The sequence below is a fragment of the Seriola lalandi genome, unplaced genomic scaffold, assembly GCF_002814215.2.
Source record: "Seriola lalandi dorsalis isolate HSWRI2012SDOR001 ecotype SW California unplaced genomic scaffold, Sedor1 jcf7180002054689, whole genome shotgun sequence".
Taxonomy (NCBI): Eukaryota; Metazoa; Chordata; class Actinopteri; order Carangiformes; family Carangidae; genus Seriola; species Seriola lalandi.
This window is the reverse complement of record NW_019525242.1, coordinates 2,542,870-2,561,009: the sequence shown is the minus strand read 5'-3', so window position 1 is coordinate 2,561,009 and position 18,140 is coordinate 2,542,870. Positions and strand designations below refer to the sequence as shown.

General features: G+C 42.6%; 1 protein-coding gene across 4 annotated transcripts in view; it reads right to left on the bottom strand.

The window, feature by feature from the left end:
* hdac4 (histone deacetylase 4) overlaps positions 1-18,140 on the bottom strand; it is a 124,025-nt gene that overhangs the window by 17,716 nt on the left and 88,169 nt on the right. For all 4 annotated transcript variants that reach the window (XM_087178503.1, XM_023423121.2, XM_087178505.1 and 1 more), the window contains 10 exons: positions 16,598-16,870; positions 14,766-14,952; positions 14,169-14,302; positions 12,981-13,083; positions 11,269-11,315; positions 8,132-8,239; positions 6,037-6,092; positions 5,328-5,415; positions 3,729-3,848; positions 3,491-3,588 (listed from right to left, as the gene is read on the bottom strand). In XM_087178503.1, coding sequence (XP_087034629.1) covers positions 3,491-3,588; positions 3,729-3,848; positions 5,328-5,415; positions 6,037-6,092; positions 8,132-8,239; positions 11,269-11,315; positions 12,981-13,083; positions 14,169-14,302; positions 14,766-14,952; positions 16,598-16,870 — 1,214 coding nt within the window. The remainder of the gene's footprint in view (positions 1-3,490; positions 3,589-3,728; positions 3,849-5,327; positions 5,416-6,036; positions 6,093-8,131; positions 8,240-11,268; positions 11,316-12,980; positions 13,084-14,168; positions 14,303-14,765; positions 14,953-16,597; positions 16,871-18,140) is intronic.

Here is an 18,140-nt window from a genome sequence, read left to right as displayed (position 1 = left end):
AACTTTTGTTTGTTTTTATTTGGTTTACCTAGCAACAGGTGTGCATGTGTCAGCCGAGCAATGGTGGGTCTGTGTTTATGTGCATGAGAGAGTATGTGAAAATGTTGTGTGGTTATTAAACTTTAGCACTTTGGTATTGCTGTTCATTAAGCTGGAGGACTTATGAGAGACATTTAAAAAGAAGCCTGGTCAAATTCAACGCAGCAGGGGTCTGAGCTCCACAAACATTAGATCCTACGCTTCCTATCTACCTGAGCCAAAATAACCCTGATGACATCATCTGGGTTATTTTCTCATACTTAAAAAAGCTCCTCCGCAGGACCTGACTTAACCCTTTACACAGGCTCAGTTGTATTCCCAATGATGAGTGAACTGATTTTGATGTGTACAAGTGGAGTTCTCTACAAGTTTTATCTTATCATGTCTGTGTAATAAATTGCATCTGTGTTTTTTTTCCAAATTATAAATTGATCGTGACGACAGACAATAATTAAAATGAGACTCGTTTACTGGAATGATTGCTGTTGCTTAGTTAAAACAAGTCAATTGTATGTGAGGAAATTGTGCGTCAATGCATTTTATACTGGAATTGAATAGTACAGTTGGAGGAGATACTGCTTTAGCCTAACTGAATAAGAACACTATTCTTACACAACAGATAACAACCAACACACACACAAAACACATCTCCCTTTGCCCATCAAACCCTCTTTAACATCTTTCTGTAGATGTCTAACTTCATGAGACTCAACTTCCAGAAAGACTTTTCTTCCTCTCCTCTGCTCCGACTAATTAATCGTCCTCTGATCCTGATGATCGTGTTCAGTTTTTCATTCAACAAGTGCATTAGGAATATGTTCACACAAGTTAATACGGCAGTAGGTTTTGGCATACTGCTAATTTTAATTTGAGCCAAGGAAAATAACTTCTCTAGGGACAACTCGTCTTTGTGTAATTACTGTAGTCCTTAATTTATCCATTTCTACATCCTGATTATGTATTCTGATCCAATGCACTCTAAGTTTTCAACATGGCGTTGGTGGTAAACCACTGGCTATAAAATAGACAAGAACAGGCCTTTGTGACTAGATATAATCTGCCAGTGTTTCTAAAGGTATTAATTGGCCAACCCAAGAGCCTTTACCACTGGAGAGATTCAGCCTCACCCATTCAGTAAAGTGCTGGGTGAGGCCCATTTTAGAAGAAAATACAGATACTGTCCTTTAGAGGGAGCAGTGCTCATCAAACCAGTCAACAAAAGGTTAAACTGCAGAGCTTCAAGGCTTTCCCCCTCCGTTCATAAAAAAGTAGAGGAGAGCGGGAGGAGAGGGAGAGAGAATAAGAGAGCGAAAAACTCACACACGCACACTTACACTTCAAAGCCCTGTCATCTGGCGCTGTGGAGAGCTGGTTTGAATTAAGTTTAATTCTCCTCCTCTCTCGTCTTTCCAAGTTCATGGCAAAAGACGGAGTGAAAAGAGGAGGTGAGAGAGAGAGAGAGGGAGTGGGAGAGAGAGAGAGAGAGAGAGGGAGAGACGGTGCTTCTGGTTTTCATTAGGGCCAATTTTCTTATCTTTTTTCTCTGTGCTTTCTGGAGGCTCAAACTTGATCCCCTGCAAATGCAACGTGGCACAGGCCAGCGGAGGAATGGTAAGGTGCTGGCTGCAAGGCACGCATCCCCTCCCAGAGACAGAGAGGGAGGAAGGAGAGGACCACAATACACAGATAAACACTGAGATTGAAAGAGAGAGAGAGAGAGAGAGAGAGGGGGGCTGTGTGTATCAGGTGTCCATCCACATGTGTCTATCTGCATGTGGTTCTACATGTGTAAACACACTGATGTAAAAGCTGCATCTGTGAGCATTTGTGCAGCTGTTTAACTGTGCGTTTTGTGCATAATCATGGACTCTCGTATATATTTGAGCCAGGACCTTCTGCATTTCTATGAAGCTGTATTTAGCGTGTGCATTTGTATATATACATGGCAGTCCGGTCTCTGTATCTGTTGTTACTTTGTGTGCACATGCAAACAAGCATGGTTTATGCGTGTATATGCAGCAGATCTATGAACTGCAAGACAGGTTTGTTACTGTCCTGTGGGGCCTATAAATTGTCCACTACTGCGACAGCCTCGGGGGATTAATGATGCCTCAGGTCTGAGGTGAAACACACCCACACTTTCCTTCATTTTATATCTTTGGACCTCGTCCGTAATGCAAAGAACGCTGATTTAATAACCTACAATTACATAAAAACAAAGGCACAGTGCAAGCCTCTTCACATGCATGTTGACTCAGATCCATGCATGCACTCCTGAACAAACATACACAAACCAAAACTGTGTATAAAGAGATCCAGATCCAGATTTTTTTAATGTTAACAGAGTGAGCTGGTTTAACTGAATGAAGTTAAATATTCCCTGATTGACTCAAATGCAAAAGGACCATCTCCAATAATTCCCTCAACAAGAGTTTAGTGGATACTCCACCAGTTTTACACAATTGTATTTGCTAGAGGTGTTTCCATACTGTACTAAGTTACTAGCTTTTACATACAGGAGGTGTTACTCATCAGTGATATTTAATTCATGTGAATAATACTCTTTTCTGTGTATCAATGTAGATGTTAAAAATCAATGTATCAATGTAGATGTTAAAAAAATACTATACCTACTATACTATAAAATACTATATTATGAGGCATACTGCACTGGCTTTTGGCTTCAGTGACGGATTATAAACGATGGCTATAGTATGATATATTATAGCGGGATATATATCAGTTGGTTGTCATCAGTGCACATGCAGACAGAAGGGTAAAAAGAGGAGGATGAGGAGGGGATAAAAGGATATAAAGTGAGGAGAGGGAGAATGAGAGCACACAAGGCTCTGGGACGCATTAACGGGCTAAGGTGTGTTTCCGGGGGTATTGCGTGCCAAAAGCTGCGAGGAGACAACGGCCTGTTGGCCAGTTTTTGGCTCAGGCCAGATGGACACACAGTCACAAAAATGAGTTCATCTTCAAAGAGTGCTGGAACCAATCCAGACCTGCTCCTTGCCAGCTGTATGAACCAGTGATGTGTAAGAGACGTGTACATGTCTGTGGTGAGTCCATGCCTGTATGCTTGTCGGCCTTTCAAGCTTAGTGTGTGCATGTATGAGGGTGTGTGTGTGTGTGTGTGTGTGTGTGTGTGTGTGTGTGTGGGAAGTTATAAATATCCCCAGACAGTGGACCTAATGGAAATCAGGTGTGGCATGAGGAGGAACTCCCTACCTACTCAACAGCTCCTGATAGACCATTTGACAAATCATGCACTGCAGAGTCAAAGGCTGGAGTATGACTAGAATTAGAGTACGGCTAATTTTTTCCTTCAAGACACTCATACAGGCAGGCACATATATAGAATCAGTTTAGCAATAAAGACCAATATCTACAGTATGACCATCCAGTGTCAAACTCTATAAAGCAGCAGGTGGTATTATAGTCTTACCTGAATGCAGCAAGATACTCTGCATCCCCCATGGGAGGTTCCAGTCCTCCGGTAAAGGCCATGTTCACATTGAAGCCGACACCTGCTCCACTGCCCACCTACAATGCATTAACACACACACAAACAAACACACACACACACACACCCACACACACATACACACACAGCTGGGTTTGTAAAGCATAAATTGAGACTGACGGGTGGGCAGACAGAAAGACAGACAAGTGGTCCTTCCCACCTCGTCAGGTGCTCCGCTGCCTGGGAAGAAGTTTCCATCATCGTAGCGATGCAGCGACAGATAAAGAACACTGGGATCGGAGTAGAAAGCCTGCTGGGTGCCATTTCCATGATGAACATCCTGGAAACATCAAAAAGCCACAGGTTATTGCAAAATTAGGGAAAACAAATGGAAATAGGAATGTTGTCAGCTCCATTAGTCTTGGCATTCACTGTATTGCTGAAACACTTAACTCAAAATGTATTAAAGAAGTTGCCTTGCAACAAAAGGGACATCAAATGACTTGGAAAATGAATGAGTTTCACAGAGACAGGGTCATCAACCCCTACACCTGCACTGAAATCAAGGACATGACACTGAGACTGTAATAATACATGACAGTCAAGTCTGCATCTCAGCTGCAGCCTGTAGTGATGTCAAAAAGGGATGGTCAGCAGGATTCAATAAAACACTCAACTTCAATAGTTATTCACTTTTGCCAACAACATGACATCAATTAAATGACCTCATTGTCTACGTCCCAAGAATGCTTTAAAACACCGAACCTAAAAATGTCCCTGTTGGCTGGAGGCAGAGTGGGCATGACAATGAGTTTGCTAGCTGCACTTAAAGTCTCCCTGTGACAGACAAGACAGGAAATGAAAAGGCCCTTCAAAGGCTTTTGGGAATGGCCATGACCAGGCAGGGACGCCATTGAAGAGCAGTGCTCCTACACGACCAAGGCTTTTGTCATACTTTCTTATTAACAAATGTATCTCTCTTTTTGAAAAAGGGGACAGTGTCTGACCTAAATAGCGGATCTTTCAAGCCCTTTCTCTCTCACACAGCGTGTGGAGCTGTGGATGGTGTGACGTTTTGAACTGTTGTGGACCCATTGGTCTGATGGGAACATATTTGTAAGTATATATGTGGTTTATTTTACAAGATATCCCGCAGAATGCTTTCTGAAATATAAAAATAAGATGTTCAACTGCCACTATAACAACAACCAAGGTCAAGTAATAACAGTAACAAGACCAGGCCAAAAGGTCCTTCAGTGCCTGAAATGTTCATTAACCTTAACGTTGCAAAAACACTGAACAGACAAGATAACAAATTGATGATGCGTTATCAGTGGAAGATCTCTTTCCTGTGCAGGGTCCTAAAGCAAAAGCCGTACAGGTCGTTCAAATCCAAATGCTTTATCTCAGCAGATTTTATGGGAGTCTTCCTACTAGCTTTGTGTAAAGTGTTATCTCACTTTTAGAGTGAGATAACAGGACAGCTCATAAAGTGGCCTGACAGGTACTAGAGAAAATGTTGATTGTGATCTTTGAAGGGTAAAATACACTCTTTGAGACTTGCAGTTACACAGTGAATAGTACTGAAACAAAACCTATGCAGAAGTGATTCCTCTGTTATTATGCAACTATACCTCAAACTGATATACACATATGTCTCAAGGGCAATTATACTAGTTTGATGGTAGGGCAGATGACCTACAGTAAATCAAACCACTTGGAATACTCTATGAGCTCAGAGGAAGACGTGGTTGGACGCACGTGCATAGGTGCACACAAGAGAATGCAAACAACAAATTGCGTTGCCTGTAGAACTCACCCAGTCCACAATGAGGATTTTACTGACATTGAGCCTCTGCTGCAGGAGCTTGGCTGCAATGGCAACTGAGTTGAAGTAACAGAAGCCCCTAGGAATGGACAGTGAGAGAGAGGATATTAACAAATGATGATATATTTACAAGCTTGATAAGCGATGTCCAAAAAACTGTGAGAGAATGTAGCAAAGTACATTTACTCACTTTAGAAAAATAAACTACTGAAAAACATCTTGGATTAGCTGGAAAAGGCATCATCACAAAGCTGAAAACAGACTGTTTTTTTCTGAAAAGATGGTTCTCACAGGACAAACATATGATGACCTTATAGAATATGATGCATTGTCGTAGATTAAACTACCCAACAGCGTATAAATAGTTCAAATTACAAACACATTAATGCAGCAGTAATATTGATTATGATGTCATCATATGACGTACCGAAGTACTGAAGTAAAGTTCTGAATGACTTTTACTTGTAGTGGAATATCACAGTGGTGTTAGTACTTATACTTAAGGAAAGGATCTAAATACTTCTTCAAATACTGAATTAAACACCAGTATGGCATTGAAGTATATCTTAAACTGAGAACAACACATTTATGTCTGTTTTACGAGACATGAGCGTAGAGGGAATGATACTAGGAGTTTCTGTTGCTATGATACAGGAAAGATCTGATCTTTTTTCCTTGGTCATATTTCGTATTTACTTACATAGGCGTGCTCTCCTCCGCATGGTGTCCAGGTGGTCGAACCACAGCAAAGCCGTTCTGTCAGGGAAAACAAAGATCACTCACACAGAGCACATACACACAGTTACATAAACCATCATGGTCCACTGAAGTTGCTTGTGTCTGACCTTACACCTGCTCGCTTTAATCTAATGATACGTTTTCTGTCTCTTTGACAGACTACAGGGTCAGACGAGGTCGAGAAATCTTCCTTGCTGTCACATATCGACTCCCCATGCACAGAAATACACACATGAAAAGAAGCACATTTTCCTAGTAATCTTATTTTTAATCATCATTGGGACAAAAAAAACCAAAAAACAAGATAAAAACAAAGAATTACACAAGTACATACAGTAATCCCCTCTACAATGTGTTTCAGTCAATACCAATCATAATACTCAACAATTATTTTCTAAAAGTGTCACTATGCCTTAGTTCAAAATTTAGAAACGTTTTTCACAGGCAGAGAGATTAAAAAGTGTGCACATACACACACACACACACACACACACACACACACACACACACACGGAAACAGATGCTTACATCAGGTCAGGTAAGGGGAGCTTTGTTAAGGCAGGGACCAGTGGGACTCCCAGCAACTGTTTTTGGGGCTCCCACTGCTATGTGGGGACATTAGATAGATGTTTGGGCTGATGTAGAGCGAGGCAAGCTGGACTAATGATGTTGAGTCAGCTGCTGTGGATTAGCAGCCAGCCGGGAGATTATTGTAAAGACAACTGCCTTAGCTGGTTTGTGGACACCCGGTTATAGCAGGTTGCATAATGCGGCATGTGCAAAGGTGAATGAGAGACGGCGGTAGGTACATTGTTTGTCTGTGCAGAGGAAAAATATCAATGGATTAAAATAGACACGCGGAGAAAAATAGCAACAGCAGATGGAGAGACAGAAATGTGTGACTGTGTGTGTGTGTGTGTGTGTGTGTGTGTGTGTGTGTGTGTGTGTGTGTGTGTGTGAGTGTGTGTGCACCCTGAGTAGATTTATGGCATTCTGTGGAGTTCAGAGAGTTGTTGGTGCAGGTGGAATTTGGTAACTTGGCTGCGGAGGATCCTCAGAGGACCGTCTGTATGTGTGTAGGCATATGTGAGTGAATATGTGTGCGTGCATGATCATATGTACACATGTGCACATATGTGTTAAGATCAGGTTAAGCTGAGGGCAAGTCAATACCTGTGACCTTTAACCCCAGTTGGAGCGAGTCCATATCATTCATGTTAAAGCAGAGTTTTTCCTCCCGGGGTGCGCAATACATTTGATTTTTCTTTCAAACCGTGATACTACCAATCAAACAATGTGCTGTATAGAAAGACCAGACCACTATTTCTTCATAGTAATTATGCCCACATGTAGCAGAGGTACTGATCGCTAGCCAAAAACCATGTGGGTAAGGTTTGGCGTGCTACTGTCTCTCCAAAGAACGTCATTAGTCTGTGGTATGTTGGTGCTAAGCTAACGCTCAGTGTGAAGAATGCTCTGCAGGTGGCTGTGGTGTAATACTAATAAAGCAGGCCTGTTAGTGGGGGCTGTTAGCGTTTGCAGTGCCCGTGCGCCGGGCCTCCCTGCTGGGTTCAAACAGCAAGCAGCCATTGCCACAGACACAGGAAGGCTGGCTGGTGGGCAAGGCATGACGGGGGTGGGGACGTCTGTCTGGGAGGTGCTAACGAGACTTTGGGATGGATGGTTCTGGAAGGAGGTTTCTTATTTTCTTGAGGTGTTTGGAGGATGAATAGTACGTGTTAGGTGTAACAAGGTTTGATTACTCAATTAGCAATACTTTCAAATAAACATTTATATAATCACTCATAATGATGCAAAGAGCTTCTCTCTCTAAAGGCATTTGGGTGTCTGAAATGAAACTCGGCCAGAAAATGGAGAAGGCAATCATGAGAAGCAGACTGAAACAAAAACCTTTTGGCTCCATCTCAAAGGTTATTAAACGCGCGCAGAGAATTATTCACATAAAAGGGCACACAGACACGACAAACACAAAATTTCCTTTAGTCATTCCAATCGCTTAAACAACAGCCATGACTCTCATTTGACTCCAAACTAACCTTCAGTTCCCCTGATGCCACTTTGAAGACCAGCTCCACCACTGAGCCAACAGCCAGACGAGCCGCACTGGACGAATGGACCTCATTCCAAATGGTGTCGCTGTCCACCTGCCAACACACACACACACACACACACACACACACACACACATACACACACATACACACACACACACACACACACACACAGTCATGTGTTATTTATATCACACAACAAAAAAATATGCAACTTTGTGCTGTTTTCCATTTATTTGGGAGGTAAGGGATATTTGATAGTGTGGTTTACAGTGCTTCAGTGTGACAGCAACTGTAAAACAGTGAGCGCATTTGAAATCATTTAGCTTGTAAAACAACAGAGAGAGAATATACGAGGCATAGACATACTTAGAAGTTTAATCATGCAGGCAAATAGTCAGATCTGTATGTACTAGATCAGACTTTCTGAAGATTTATTTAAGCTCAGAGGGACCAACTGGATACTGGAAATCTGTGTTTGAAGTTGTTCATCAATAAAATTTGATGGACATTAAAGTTGGACTGAAATATTCACTGTTGTCAGCTTACTACTGATTTCTAATTTACCTAAATATAAATATATCTCTCACAGGACATAGAAGTCTGGAAATATGGGAAACAAAGTCAAAGTAAAAGTAAGACTCTTCTCAGTTCAAAGATTTTAATGAAGTGAAGTGGAGCGAACTTTGAGAGAAGTTGGGCCGTGCTGCATTTATTCATGTATTTACTGAGTGAAAGTAAGATTTCAGGATTGATTGTATGTATGTGTGTGCGTGTGTTTGCGTGTGTTCAGACACAGGGCAACCATTCAGTGGTCAAGCCTGATTAATGCCGAGGCACGGACGGCCCTCAGCCCCAATCACAGCACACACACACACACACACACACACACACACACACACACACACACACACACACACAAGCCAAATGGACCACAATATTCTATGTGACTGATTGTACGCAGGGCTATGCTCAGGATAATATACACACCCTCCATCAGGCATAGCAGATACTGCAGGCAGATGGAGCGCACGATAAACAGAGAGAGAAGAAGCTGGCAGAGGAAAAGAGGAAAAGGAAACTCTGTGTGTCAATGTGTTTGAACTGTCCACACATGTGCGGAGCGGCTGATGCCAGAGCTCTGGCAAGGGCTTTCTGATGTAAACCCGGGGCTCTTCTACTTTGAATATGTTAACTTTAACCTGTCAGTCACCCATTCTGTCAGACAGCAGAGGTTTTCATCCACACTTGCTCAGTCAGTCAACTGGCCAAGTGGTAGATTAACCCCTCGCCACTCAGCTTTTCAACCAGCCGGCCCACTTTCCTCTCGACTCCAGTGGCTGGAGTGATCAAGGCTGGGGGAGGACTCCATAATAACATCCACAGGGAAGAAAAAAAAAAACGGCTCTTTTAAGTAGTGCCAAGAAAGACTTTGTCATGAAGTGAAACTGTGGAGCATTTACCATAGATTAAAACTAAAGAGGGAGGGAGGGAGGAGGTATAGAGAGCATTGTTGATGAGTGACTGTTGGAGCCGAATGTGAAGAGAGAAACGGGGCGTAAGTGGAAGACAGTATGTAGTAGCCGTGTCAGTGATTGAGCGAGCGAGCAAACGAAGAGCCAAGTGAGTGAGTGAATGGGAAACTGAATCATATATACAAGTCAGGTTAATGAGCACAAACAGATGCTGCACTGAAGCAGCATGTGGAGACTGAGCGGTTTATTATTTCCCATGTTGATGTTAGTTTTGCCTCAAGCCAGGAGTGGGACACAGGCTAGTCAGGAAAAAGTGAAAGGGAAGCAGTGTGTGTGTGTGTGTGTGTGTGTGTGTGTGTCAGCGGTAGAAAAGAGCGGGAACGTGCTGGTATGACAGAATGATGGTTCTCCGCAGGCTGACAGCCTAATTTCAGCCCCCTTCCTCTGTATGTGCATTTGTGTGACTTGTATGTGTGTGTGTGTACGTGTGTGCGTGTGTGTGTGTGTCTGTGTGTGTGTGTGTGTGTGTGTGTGTGTGACAGGAAGACAACAATTTAGTCCCATTTGCCATTATAAAGAGCAGAACAGAGCAGCGCAGAGCTCGGGCTCTTCTTGTTCCCACCACAGCAGCAACAGTAAGCCCCGAGGGAGAGAGAGAGGGAGAGAGACAGATAGAGAGAGAGAGAGAGAGAGAGAGAGAGAGAGAGAAAGAGAGAGAGAGAGAGAGAGAGAGTGAGAGAGAGAGAGCAAGAGTCTAGAGGTATGGAAGACATATTAAAGAGTTATAGAAAGAGCAAGTAAAGGGCAGTGTAGGCATATGTGGGTCTAAGTTAGTGGGTTCTGGACCGGCCTTAGGAAATCCTCAACACTGTGAAAAAGACAACACACACACACACACACACACACACACACACACACACACACACACACACACACACACACACACGGGCATGTACGCACACACATACAGGTGTACGACTGTTCTAACATATCCGTTTCAAAAGACAGCACTTCCTACTCTGAGCAACCATCTCAATCATTGCCTAAGCACACAAAGATTCCAAAAGACACTGCTATGCATACAAACAAAAACATACCCCCCCCACCCCATGAACACACACACACACACACACACACACACACACACACACACAAACACACACTACACACACACTGCTGAAAACATCTGGTTATAATTACAAACATGGCGGAAAGGCAAGCAACAGCTTTTGTTGCCTCTGGTCCTTGAGGGGCGGTGTTTGAGTGTGCGTGCAAGTGTGTTAGGATCGTGTGTGTGCGTGTTTGTTTGGTGGAACAGGAACAAATGGGACTATTATTTACGCAGGGGACAGAGAAAGAGAGAGTGGGCGAAGGAAACAGAGTTATTATACCACTATTTGATGATGCTGAAACTGGGCTTGTTTGCTTCACAACGGAGTCAGATGGAGCAGCGCCAGTTGGGTATTGATTAGATTAACACAACGCAATCTATTACAACAATTTTCCACTGAATAAACCAGCATGACTAACACTGGTAATTCCCTGTAATATCAGATCAGGCACACAGATTTCAATACTTAATTAGACTGTGCATATTCGCAAAATGATGAAAGCAAGAATTTATGCCCAGACACAGAGATGACTTACCCCTATGCCTCCGCATGGTAACCTCACAAACATGGGACTCACTGAACCTGAAGACAGAAGGAAAGAGATTGAGAACCAGAAAAAAAGTAACTGACAAAGAAAGAGGAAAAGGTGAGGAGGTGAAGAGGTAATATTGTGAACTTGCAGGCACAAATGGGTGCATGACCCCAAAGAATGAGCATTTGACTTTCTGACCTAATCTAACAGCGAGAGTACACAGGGGCATGCTTTAATTGGGTGAGGTGAAGAAAACAAAAAGTATCTCATTGCCTTCACAATCAAACCCCCTCTGCCTCTTCAGAGGGGAATCCAGATTCCAGGCCAAAGAAGGATCTGTTTTTTGTTTTTTTTTGTTTTTTTTTTATAGAAAACTGAAATAAATAAACTTCAGTTTTTTTGAAAGGTCAGAGAATAAACAGAAAAATAATTGACTAGTTTGATTTGACTCATTTCAAATGTAAACTATAATTACATTTTCCTTTCTCTGAATTTGAACCTTGATTTTTCATTTCGGTTCAAAATGCATCCAAAGCTTTTCATAATTTCAAACAGATGAAACCTTTTACTTCTGAGGAAGCTCCACTTTATTTTCCTTTTTATATTTTTCATTTTCCTGATTAACCTGCTCATGTGTTTTTAAAAAAGGCTGCAACATTAAAACCAAATGTTTCAAAGCTTAAACCGATCCCAATCTAGTGTTGACAACCGGACTAGTGTGAAGTTTCATGAGTACAAGAGCAGACCTCTGAGGCTCAATGGGCAGAGCACGGCACTCGCATTAGCAAGGTTAGGAGTCCAAGTCTCATTGAGCTACTTGCTAACCTGCTAAAAACACATGTGTGTGAACAAAAAAAAAAAAAATCAGTCCCCAACAGATATGTAATATCTTTTCTATGAATACTTTAATCCCTGCCCAGTTGCCACCTCTCTGGGTCTATTACAGTTTGTATTTTCACTTTCTTCTTCTCCATCTCCATTGTGTACGCAAACCCACCTGCGTGCTGAACCTCGCACAGGAGTATCTGGTAATACTCCTGTGTACGCAGTAATAATAAGGGGAATTTATGTCCTCAATGGAATGAAAGCTAAGATGACCACTGGGGTTTGTCCCTTAGGTTGTAGCGCTCGCTCGCTCTCTCTCTCTCTCTCTCTCTCTCTCTCTCTCTCTCTCTCTCTCTCTCTCTCTCTCTCTCACACACAGGCTGCTTTGGCTACACCTGCTCTTAAAGCCACAAAGGCTCGACCTAAGTGACTAAGCAGCCTGCGCAACTTTTAGTTTAATAGCTTCAGCGGGTCCTCACCTTATCGTAACACCTCAGAGACTTTATTAGATTGGACCTTTTGTTATGACACGGTTTAAGCATTAGAGCTGATTCCTTTAGCAGACACTGCAGATTCATGGCAGTCACATGACATGCTAGTGGGAGACTCTGCTCAACAGGACAAAGTTACTGAAAACTTAATGTTGCATGTATACATGTAAAGCTATATGTACTGCAATTGTGCACTGAATGCCTTTGCCTAACTGTGATTGCACCAGCTGTGTCAAGTACAGTGAGACACTGTTACACTCAATGCTCATTCATTTCAGTGGTACAGCTTCCACAGTTTATTAGACTAGTCTTGTGGGAGATCTGTAGTGTAGGTGGTGGAGCAGCGCACATCTGGATTAAGTGTATTTGTCAATGTGTGTGTGTTAACGTATGTCTTACAGTCTAGTTTCTGCCGCAGCGGGTTTGTTCCGTACAGCATGACGTGGGCTTCAGAGTGGACTGTTTGTAACTCCTCCAGTAAGGCCTTCCTACCGCGGATACACTGCACACAGAACAGAACAGAGAGGATGATATAAAAGAAAAATACAGAACAGAACATTTAATTGAGTCTCCATGCTCACCATTCAAACTGTCATAGTCACCCAAGAAGGGGGCAATGGCAGAGTGAAGTGCTGCATGAATGTAGTCACATTGCGTGAGGCTCAGGAAGAAGAAGTGCATATAGAGAGAGCTCAGTGGTGTCTGCAAGTCAGAACTAAGGAGGGGAAACTAATTCTGGATCATTCTCAAACCATAACCATAAGTGTGTGGTTTTTACTGGCAAAGCCAAGTGTCAACTGAAAATGACTGAACACTGCCCCCTACTGGTCATGATAACAATCTGCACCTGTGACTTCAAATTAAGTGGTGAAAAATGTTTCACAAATATTGTAGGCTTTTCAAATGACTATAAAGTAATAAAAAAGGAATAATATGCAACAAATAAACACAAAGGCTAAGAGCGAAACTAAGACATTCACTGCTAATATACTTATAATTTAACTGTTTGTTGCATCTGTACATATAAAAGTTATTTTATGGGATAGTGTTCAGTAAATGTGTTGTTTATTTTGTATTTTGTTACAGCCTTTAATATGATATGCATTCAAAGACTGGCAAGGATGATAGTTTATCTTTGAATGCTGGATACTGATCATGTTCAGTTCTCTGCAGTGTTATGACACTGCACATGTGGTATAATAACCATGCTTTTATAAACCACACTATATTATTGCACAGGGTATTACTGCACATAGCTGATGTGGACAGTTTTTGATACTTGACTTACAGACACTGTAGGACAGGACACAATTGCCTGCTAGGTTTATTTGTCAAGTAATCCAGTAGGTGCTGGTTAATCCTGTCTGTCGGTTCAAACTGGACAGACACTATCTGCACAGGACACTACAAACAACTGATCGGGTCAAAGTTTATTCTTATTTTGTAGAAGCAAAACCACAGGCAATAATTTATTATCCATCATTAACTGTGTCTATCCAACTCCATTTCTTTGGGGATAATTCATAATGTATTTATACAGCAGGCCTTTAGCCATACCTCTATGTTAAAGTGTGACTGTGGCCTTACCTCACAGTGCACCCTTAGGCCCGTTTCCTGTAGTCGGGACCAGATACTCTGGATGCGTCCAGCGTGCTCCGGGTGGCTGGTGGTGTTGCCGCACATACACTGGTGCTTCTGCATTAAAGAGTCATACACCAGACCTGGAGAAGACACACACACACACACACACACACACACACACACACACACCGTCACACACAAACATACCCACACACAGAGAGAAAGAGGTTCTAGTGATAATGCATCTATGACAGCAGGATTCCTATAATCACACTGTCAGACATCAAGTCTGATTATCTATTGCACCTGCTGCATCATAGAGAAAAGGTCATCTGGAGCGGGTCCAGGGAGACGAGGCGATTCTGTACACTAAATTACACTTACAGAGGTTTATATTGTCAGGGGAGCAGAATACCTAGCAACAGCTTTGTGTATACAAACAGCCACTGTAAGTTGGCTCATCATGCTGTGTATTTCCAGGGAAAGATTCCCTCTAACCTGCAATCAGCAGGTTTGTTTCTAGATTACTCTATTCATATTTGGTTTCGTTTCATACTGAGCTGCAGCATCTAAACACCCTTATTATTATAATTTTCAACAGACCTGTAGTAAATCGAGGCTTGGCAGGCGGCTCCTGTACTACCATGGGGAAGGAGGCAGACGCTGGAGATGACTGAGCCCTGGAGAGGGGGCGGTGTCCTGCAAAGCTGACTGATAACCCGGCTGCTTCCATGGAGGCTTGGTAGTTCCTCAACTGGTGAATCCGCTGCTGCTCTAACAGCAGAGCCTGCTGCTCTCACAGACAAACACACAGTGACATGTACCGTGTGAGCGTTGGACTGCAATATCTTTCTCTTGCCAGAAGATGGCACTAGATACCCATAGATTTTAAGCTGCTACACTATAGAATACACATAGGTTGCATCAATAGGAGTTTATATTGTGTTACACACAGACATACTAGTTTTCTGTTATATTATAGAGCTGAAGCAGCAAATGGGCTTCAAATGACACACATTTCTGAAAACAGTAGTAATGCATTTATGGAATGACAAGTTGTTAAACCTGAGCTCCTAAAATACGCTTCATGTGAGTCTTCAGTTGTAAGGACTGTTCTTAGTGCTGTCTTTTGACAGGGATAATGGATGCTATTAATCTAAAACCACTTTATTCTCAACTTGACTACACATAATGATTATTCTCTCCATGTGATTTTCAAGGAAGCTGCCTCAAATACGAGACAATTATAAACCATTATAATCCTTGCATAACAACAAGCAAAGTGAGAAGTCAGTCAGGTTTTTGAACATCACTTATTAATGATCTAGTTTGAAAGTGTCTCATGTAAGCGCATGGGAAGTATCTGTATGTACCTGACTTAAATATTTGGGTGCTCTTTCCACCCAAAGGAGGCTCACCATGCACTCCTGTTATTTTATTCCGGTGGGCATGCCTGCTTACACTATGGGCGCCATGGCGACAGTGAGAGGAGCGCCTGATTGAATTTGGCTGAGTGGACAGCAGGGATGGGCAAGACAGATGAGGACATGGTGTCCTGACTGTGCATGGGTGTGCGTGTGTGGCCACACAGAGATAGAGAATGTAGGATGGACAAGTAATGCCAAATTAAAGACCCTCTGTGCAACAGTGGGTTTTTGTGTGGGAGTACAGTATGTATTTTGAAAGCATACAAGTGACTGTATATACGGGGTCTTTCTAGGGAGTAGTGTGGAGGAGATATACATGCCCTGAGCCGTTCACGAGAACACATTATTCTGCATTAGCAGTGTATGTGTAGTGTGTGTAAGTGTGTTTTGCGTGACTTGGGGTGGCGGGTGGGGGATGTAAATATACAGTAGGTGAGATTATGCCGGAAAGTGGGCTGGATAGTCAGTTGGGGAAAAAAAGGCAGATCGAATTTAAAGTGTAATGTTTCAGTCAGTCACTACTAGTGCCATCTGTCACTGCTGTCAGACCCACAAAATTTAGGTGTCCAATGAAAAACAATCCTCCCTAGTGTCTTGTTACAGTCATTGTCAACCTCAATGCATATATATATATATATATATATATATATATATATATGCATATATATATATAGAGAGAGAGAGAGAGCGAGAGAGAGATATGACAATGTCACAGAGACAGAATTTGAGTGAACCTTCAGATGAAAGTATGAAATCATCAGACAGATCAGTTTCAGTTTCTTTGTTTTTATTCTTACACTGAAATGTCTGAAAAGCAGATTGAACTTGTGGAATCTGTATTTAAACTGATTAATTTCACACCCAGTCAGTCCCCAGTTTCCATAATTCACTCTTTATCTCACTGTCCTCTTTCTCTTTTCACCCTGTCCTCTTCCAATCTTCTATCTCTGTATCATTTATCCTTATGTACACTCCCACTCCCACCTTCACCCCACCCATTCTCCTCACCTGTCTGAACAAGAAATCCTGCTCAGCCTGTCTCTCCCTCTGCTCCCTCTCCTCCTGCTCCTGGATGTCTGGGGGCTCCTGCTTGATGACCAGACCCCGTAGTGGCCCCGTCTCCTGCACAGAGGTAGAGGAGGAGGACGAGGATGAGGAGGACAGCCCCTGGTGCTCCCTGAGCTCCTCTTCCGTCTCCTCTGGGTGACTCTGATGCTGCCTGGCTGGCCCTGACGCGCTGGAGCCTGCGGCTGAGACCTGATCGCTGGGCTTGGACATTATCTAGAGGAAAAAAAGAGAAGTTCGGGTAAGAGCTTTTATAGAACATGGCTATGATTATGGGTGTAATTTCCACTTGGTCACGTCATCTCAAAATAAACAATCATTATCATCAAAATTGTCCACCAAATGTCAGGCCAAGATTAAAGAACTAACTGGTATGAGAAGCAGTGAATGCATATAGCAATAACTATACCATACTGTGTGTGTAATTGACTCAAACTGCCTTTTGAGTCTTATTAGCAGTAAGTTTCAGAAAGTCATATAAAAAAAAAAAAAAAAAAAAAAAAAAAAAAAAGGAATCCAGAATCCAATCAGGACAAAAAGAGATTTTAGCTTTAATGACTTGAGAAAAGAGGGGAGGGGAAGACTCGCCCTCTCAACTGAGAGAACATCAGGGACAACAATGCATGAAGCCAGACAACTTGCGCCACTTTAACAAGTGTTTTCATTCCAAAAATAGCCGACTGATCGGTTCCAGTACAAAACAACAATGTAAATAACCTTAAGTTTAATCAAACAATAGCTGACATTAGGCAGGCACTTGTATGTTTTGTACACAGAGAGATAAACCAGATCTGCACTCTGGACTCTCTGGTTATGTATGTGTTTGAAAACTCCTCAAAGAATCCTTGTGACTATTTGTAATTCATGTAGGTGAGTTCACTCTGCCTGAGCCTGTAACAGAGAAGAAAAACTGAGCAAAGCACGCGAGGGAGAAACAGAGGAAGAATTGTGGAGGGCTGAATTCAGGAGTCTTGTTGTGGCAGCTGTCCCTGTCCCTGTCCCTGTCCCTGTCGTCAAAGACCTCAACCTTGATGTGCAGGTCATGATTAGAGTGGACCACGGATTGTGCATGGAACACACATACACACACACACACACACACACACACACACACACACAGACATAGAAAAAAAGACACAAACACACACACATTCACACGCACACACTTGGCTGGCATATTGCCCAGGGAACAGTCCATTGACGTCAGAGAGCAGGCTCTTGCCTCATCCCAGTCCCTCTTCTCCAAACAAACTCAAAACACTCTTCCACTCCTGCTACACCGAATCTCTCTCTTCCTTTCTCTCTTGTTTTGCTCTTTCTCCCCCTCTGTTTTAACAGAGGAAATAGTTGCTGGGATATGAACCTTAAGGGGGACAGACACTAAATAAGCCTGTTGAATCAGTTGGAAGACAGAGAGGGTGGGAGGAGGAGAAGGAAAGGTGCTTGACACTAGTTGACTCTACATATCTATCTCTCTCTCTCACGC